This window comes from Elaeis guineensis, chromosome 9, assembly GCF_000442705.2.
Source record: "Elaeis guineensis isolate ETL-2024a chromosome 9, EG11, whole genome shotgun sequence".
In the NCBI taxonomy this organism is placed as follows: Eukaryota; Viridiplantae; Streptophyta; class Magnoliopsida; order Arecales; family Arecaceae; genus Elaeis; species Elaeis guineensis.
In genome coordinates this window covers 46,609,018-46,616,115 of record NC_026001.2, presented here as the reverse complement: position 1 = coordinate 46,616,115, position 7,098 = coordinate 46,609,018, and the positions used below count along the sequence as shown (strand labels likewise).

Here is a 7,098-nt window from a genome sequence, read left to right as displayed (position 1 = left end):
CTCTCAGGTTTCCTCATTAATATTTACTAGCACCACCACCTTACCCTCTTCTTCAAAGCTACATTGAAAAGATTCTGATAAAAATAAAATCTCTAAAGGTGAATTCTTTAATCAGTTGTGAGACATTTCCGTTTGCAACATTCAAACATAAAAGCTTTATAGAGCAACCATCACGGCATCATGATAAAAGAATGCTACAGTAAATAACATAGATAATAAGTTTTGCTTATTCTCAAACTTGACGAGTCATCCCACACTTGATAAGAGTTCTCAAAGAATGCTATAAGTCTTGCATCCTTAGCTTTTCCAGAAAAACGTTAACAGTTTACAAGCTTGGGTGATCACACATGACGACCCACAATTACCACCACATAGAGAGAGTGAGGTTGGGAGAGTAGGTGATGCCCATGGCAAGATGCTATGTTGGTTTTAATTGAATTCATTTCATTGAGCTGTTTTCAACTACTACCAAGAAAGGGATAGCATTGATGAATTTACCACTGTGCAAAACTTAGTAATGGAAGAAGCCTACAAACCAAAATGCAAGATATAAACAAGAAGATGCCATTTCGGAATTCAAATCCACTTGAGAAGGAATACACTGTGACTGCACTGTGCTGACAAGGCTCCAACTTGGTGTCAGAGACCTTTAAGCTGACCAACTAAGCCAGTCAAGCCTATCCACTTCTCCAATGCAGTAGCTGATGATACAAAAGCCAATTTCGATGATTCAATGTCACGCTTGCCAACTGCAAGAAGAGGGCATGTTAGCTTAACTTTACAGACAAAAAACAGAATGACTGGATGAAAGGAGGCATCAGTTTGTAACATGAATGACACCTGATGAAAATAAAGATGCCAATGAGGAATTGAATAAGTCCACCTCAGTTTTCTCTTCAGGACTAGAGCTCAGCTGGCAAATGAATTACAAGGGCAGGATTACGATCATTATTTACAATAATTCTGAACAGTGACTTCAGAACCAAATGTAACTGGTAGAAGATGTCTGACAACCTTTGTGAAAGCTGTATTGACATTTTGGACCCAATCAGCATTGGCGCTTGGGCCTAAAACAGAACTTGCTGCAGAGAGATTATTATTCTCAATAGCTTGGCCCACTTTGCTGAGCTTGTAGACAAGCTCTTGCAGATATCCTGTGATGATGCAACTAATTATTCAGCAAGTAGACTGAAAAGTCATGGAAGTAAAGTTGGCAATATGAGATGGAATTTTAATAATTGTCATGGGCAAGTGTTTGAGCATGAGGAAGAAGTGAAGAAAACCAGAATGATTACTAGATAATTTATAAATCTTAATCATTCTAGCTGTCATATCAAGAAAAGAAGGAACGTTAAAACTGTGTAATATTCTAATATTTTAATACTGTAAACTTCAAGGATGAAGAGTGCTATTATTTTTCCCTTAATTTGGCTGAAAGATGTTAGAAGGAAGGACAATAAAACAAATACAACACCACCTATCACTAGGATAAAACCAATTGTATGAAAGAGTAAGGCAAAATACCAACAAAGTTGGACCCAAACATTGCCCTCCAATAATAAAATCCCAGGTTCTGGAGTAAAGTTTCCACCTCAAGCTTCTCATTTAAACTTTACTTGACTCAAAGAGTATAGTTCCAAAAATTTGCCCAATCCTTAACATGATAATTCATGATATGAGAAAAATCTGTTTATTAGAAAGTAGGATTCCAAATGCTCAATATGAAAACACAATGCAGAAGAAAATGAAAATTGACTCTTCCACATTGTATTTTCTGTATTTACCATCTATAATACATAGTCACATTTTAACACACTTTCTAAGCAGCCCAAGTGACCAGGATGTAAAAAATGGAAAAAAAAACAGAAAGACCACACTACTCTTCTACTTATAAATTACCTAATTCTCAATCAAGTCACTTTTGTGTCATTTAGGGCAGCAAAATGCTAAAAGGCTACAGGTATATTTTGATCCTCAGGCCTCCATAAATTTAATCACACATAAGAGAGAATCAATTGATATTGAGAGCATGGCATTCTACTGTTTGAAGATTGGCAATACATTGTTACATCTTAATAACTCTTGCTATGTTCTTTTACCAGATTGACATGCTAATATCAATCTATAAATTGACAAGGATACTTATAGAATCTTCTTGGATTCCTTTAGAGAATGATGATATAGATATACTCCAAAAGCTACAAACTGAACCTGAAAGAACACAAACCTTCATTCTTTTGCTACTTATACCATTGGATGACCAATAAATATTTAAAATAACATTTAATAACTTAAAAACACTGTGAACATAGTTACAAACCAAACATACCCTTTATTTTAAGGTTCATATTTATGCATAGACTAAATGATCAATTGCATTTGTAAGATAGGAATCTTTCTTCAGGTAACAATGCTACTTTTTGGCTTGATCATCCATCGATTATAACTGGATGACAAACGGTTCCAACTAGCCAAGTTGGATAAGTGATTGGGCTGTGGTACCCACTGATTTTGTTCAAATCCCACCTACAATGGGTGGCTGGGTAGGGGGGGGTGATACCCTCCAGTTAAATGAAAAATATTATTACTGTATGATAAGTACATCATATATGATTCTTATCTTGGACTGTTGAACTAGATTTCTGTAAGAAACATATTAATACTGATTTTTGGATACTAGAATGCAAATCCATGCATTAATATGCATTATAATATATACAATCATGCTGTTGAATCCTAAGTTTTTAAGATTGGAGAATCCAATAGTCATACCAATGCGCAGCATTACACATATAATACCATCCAAACAACATGCCTTCAGTAGAAGCCTCAAATTCACATATAATACCACCCAAGCAACATGCCTTCAGCAAAAGCCTCAAATTCACATATTGTTGCCACTGAACCCCAATGGCACCGCATCGGGAAGTCGGTTAGGTGCGCCGGCAGACACGAGCTGCCCTCTATGGCCAAGGGATTGCAAAGAAAGTCCACTCGCCAGAGTGTGTCTGGTGGGGGACCCTTCGATACTTAAGTTGGCCAGAGTTTAGGGAATAGTCAAAGGAGGAAGAGAGGTAGGTAAGAGCAGAATGCTTGCTTTTTGGTCCGAAATCCAGCCTTATCTGAAGATCCCCTTCTTACCTCTTTTATATAGAGAAGGTATTGTAGGTTGTTATGCCGGAATCTGGTAGACTGTTAGGGCCTACAAGGCCATGACAGGCCGTTGGAATTTGTCTATTATCCTATAAGCAAGGTTGTTAGTCGTGCCTGCAAATTGGGTCAATTAGTTGTGGGTGTAAGTTGTGCCCACGTTTTGGAGGTTGTTGGAGTCTTAAACATCATCTACAAGGCTGAGTAGGCCAAGAAGCTAAGGTGAGGTTTGACCCTGGGTGCATGGGTATACATGTAAGTCACCAGATGTTGTTGATCGGATCCCAACCTTGGGTCGGTAGCGGATCGAGATGGAGGTCAGATGAAGATCGGTGTCTTAACATCACCTGGTTTCAGGTGCTCATGCCTCCTTTTGATGTCCCAAGTTGTCTCGCTCGATCAAGGTATTTATATATGCTTGATTATGATCTAGGAAGAAGAGGTTGGATTTGATAGCAGGTAATCCCCGTAACAGTTGCCCTCCACTCCCGAGTTTGGAGTGGCTTTACTGTTTCGGATGGAGTAGTTAATTGCCGGTTGCCAGCCTAAACTCTCTCCTTGGAGTATTTATTTGGCTGCATTCAATGAGTGGAGTCTTGGAGATCCCAAGTTCGTTTGCGTCCGCCATGTGTTGGGCACTGGTTGGCCCCGTGTCGTGCTTCATTGGTTGTTGGAGGTGGCTAATTTCGAGAACTGTGTGATGAAGAGTTGTATAGCCTGGGAGCTTAGAAGCGTGCGGCCTTTAATGCCGGTGTTTCCCAAAAATGACATTCTGCCAAAAGAGAAGGGTGGGGTACCTTTCCTTAAAAGACGTGGTCTCCAAGGACTCTTGGGTGGTGACACTTGGTGTTCGATTAGGGCAGTGGTAGGATATGCCCCTGTCCACTTCTTCTATAAATAAGGGGACTTGCTGCTTGAGGTTGATCTCGTCCTGTCCATCTTCCATGATGTTACTGTTAGCTGTATATCCTAGAAGCCAATATGGCAAACACATTGTAATATTTTAGGATACAAATTTGTACTTAAAACATTGATTTGAACAATAAATGGATAGTTTTATTTTTCATTCAAGAGTGATGTGTCCTTCAATCGTCCAAAAAATTAATGCTTAAAATACTATTCTCGAAGAGTTGAAAATTAGAGGCATGTATAATTAATTCTTAAATTACTCTCGATCATAGAATCATCAGAGGGATGGTGATCGATCCGGATAGACTAACGTACTGATTACTTCCTTTAGAGTAGATAAGTTTCTAGTATACAGTGTAGAGACACTGAGCGGAAAGTGCGGATGGTTGTTAAAGAACAACTAACACTAAGCGTGACCATACGAGAGATCATATGGATTTCTACTCAATCGTCAGTAATCTTCTCGATGCTTAGTTGTGTGAGTGGTCCTTTGATCTGTGATGCCACGACTGCTCAAAGTGAGACTACTAGAATTTGACTGCACAAGAAACATTGTCTCTAGCCATATGAGTCTTTGTAGTGTATGTTGACTACAATTGGTCCACTGAAGAAGCAGAATGCGTATCTAGATGAGATCTATCGATCTTGATAGAAAATAGTCCTATGAGATTTGAGAGGCTGAGTCCTTAAATCTGTGACCACAGTAGTGTAATTGATGGAAAAAAATTTCATAAAAATCACAATTGGACTTGAGCTAATTGAATCTATCATATAACTAATGTTGAAGTTTGACGATTTATTCATGACTTAGCATTGCTCGAGACTCACGATAGAAGGACTGAATCACATGCTAACTACACCTAAAGATTTATATTTAGTTCTGGTGGTTGCCACTACATACTGCTAGGTATCACTGATAGATTATGAGAGCTCACTAGGATCATACTGGATCGATGATCCTTATTGGATGAGAGTGAAATTATTCTGATCTATTGAAAAGAGTTTCAATGATACTATAATAGAGATCATGATATATCTCACTACCAGACAGATTGAATCTATGGGGTCACACAAACAAGGAAACCAATTTGGATTGACCAATTCGACTTGTGAAGTCCTGATTGGATTAGGATTTAGAGAGATCCTATTGGGTTTAGGAAAGTCTGCTGGCACATGGTTAAACACAATTTCTTTTTGGATTTGGATTCCTTATTTGATAAGGATTAAACCAAATTAGTTACATGCATTAGACCTAATCCAAATTAGATTTGGACATGGGTTCAAGGGGCTCAACTGTTGGATGCCTATATGCTTTGGATCAAGCCATGATTGCGCCAATTGATATGATCAATTTGGGCGCACCATATGTGAATGAATTAGAGGGTCCACACCTTCCTCAAATCTAAATATTGGCATGGATTAAGGAGAGATGGAGAGGGCGCACGCCCATCTCCTTGTGGCATGAGAACTTCTAGAGGGAGCCAACTAGGACTTCTAGAGGGTGCCAACCCTCCCCTTTCCTTGTATGATAAGGAGTTTGGATAAGCCTAAGGTTTGAAAGGATGAATCCTAACAAGATTAGGACTTTCCTTTAGATCTAACTTGGAGTTTGGTTTGGACTCCAATTAAACCCCTATCCAAGAGGACCCCCTCTTGGCCTTTATGCATAACAACCAAGCCATCAAAGAGAAGCCTCCACGCCTCCCCTCTTTCTCCCTCTCTTTCTCCCACGCCCAAGAGCTAGGGCATCCTTGCATCCACATGCCCAAAAGAGTTGGGCATCCCATCTTTCTTCCATATCTTGGTTGGTGGTTCTTCCACATCAAGGAAGATTCAAGGAAGAAGAAAAGATTAATCAAAGAGTTGATCAAGAGGATCTAAAGACTGATCAAAGGTTGATCAATTGCATGTAAAATAGAAAAGAGATGCAATTCAAATTGTTCCTACGCAGATACCTGTAGAGGCCAAATGCTTGTGTGGCTACATCTGAACCTCATCATCTTCTAGATCCAGATTTGAAGAAGAAAAAAGCAAAACAGATATGTGATCTGATCACATATTTATTTTTCAGATTAAAAATCAGATTATGTTATTTTCTGCATATGAACTAGATCCTTAGGTGCTTTGATTTGATCTATGCATGTTCTTGATTAAAAATATTTTAATCTATTATTCCGCTACGTGTTTCAAAAAAATTTTGAAATCTACATGCACCAGCACCTTAAGAAACCTAACAATGGTATTAAAGCCACGGGTTCATATGTATGAAAATAATTTACATGATTTGAAAAGGATTTTCAAAATCTGATTTTTATTCATACATGAGATATATGGCTGTTTAATTTAGATCTGAAAAGAATTTTGAGATCTGATTTTGATTTGTGTAAAATATATGAATGCATGCCTAGACTTGAAAATTGATTTTTAGATCAGATTTTTGTTCGTATATGAGATATATAATGGTATGTTTATATCTGAAAATTAGTTTCGAGATCAAAACTTACTTTTTCATACAAAAAATTTAGATCTGAAATTTAGTTTTAAGATCTGAAATTTGTATTTGTGCATGAGAGATTGGTCATGGGTAGATTAAATTAGGTCTTGTAACTGGATTACATCTAGGATTTTTAATTTGAACATAATGGATCTAAATCAATTTAACAATTAATCAAACCGAGACAAATGTTGATTAGGATTAAATCAATAGAGCTTAAGATTATACAATTGCTGTTGATTGAGTCGATTGACACCCATATATAGAATCTATTAACCTAAGGACCTAATTCGACTCTGTGACTCGAGCCTGATTCGTCTAAGTTAACCTATTTGAAATCAATTGACCAATTGGTATTTAAGACAAATAATTGAGAGGTGGTTACTTAATTAGAATCTTTGATCCATCAAGAGGGAGCCTCCCATCGATCCCTACTTACCTAATCAATTTAGAAGATTGAGTCTTAAATATGACTGCTTAGTGGTTTGATTTAGCCCAGGCCAATTAGATCAGTCATTTGATTACTGATTAGATGAACCTGAATC

The 7,098-nt window shown here is 37.7% G+C and overlaps 1 protein-coding gene across 1 annotated transcript in view; it reads right to left on the bottom strand.

Moving 5' to 3' along the window:
* Positions 1–423: 423 nt before the first annotated feature.
* LOC105035941 (thylakoid lumenal 16.5 kDa protein, chloroplastic) overlaps positions 424–7,098 on the bottom strand; it is a 31,547-nt gene continuing 24,872 nt past the window's right edge. Inside the window, exons 2-4 of the mRNA XM_010911657.4 lie at positions 1,015–1,154; positions 841–913; positions 424–749 (exon numbers count right to left, since the gene is read on the bottom strand). Of these exons, the coding sequence (XP_010909959.1) occupies positions 640–749; positions 841–913; positions 1,015–1,154 (323 nt within the window). The 3' untranslated portion in view covers positions 424–639. The remainder of the gene's footprint in view (positions 750–840; positions 914–1,014; positions 1,155–7,098) is intronic.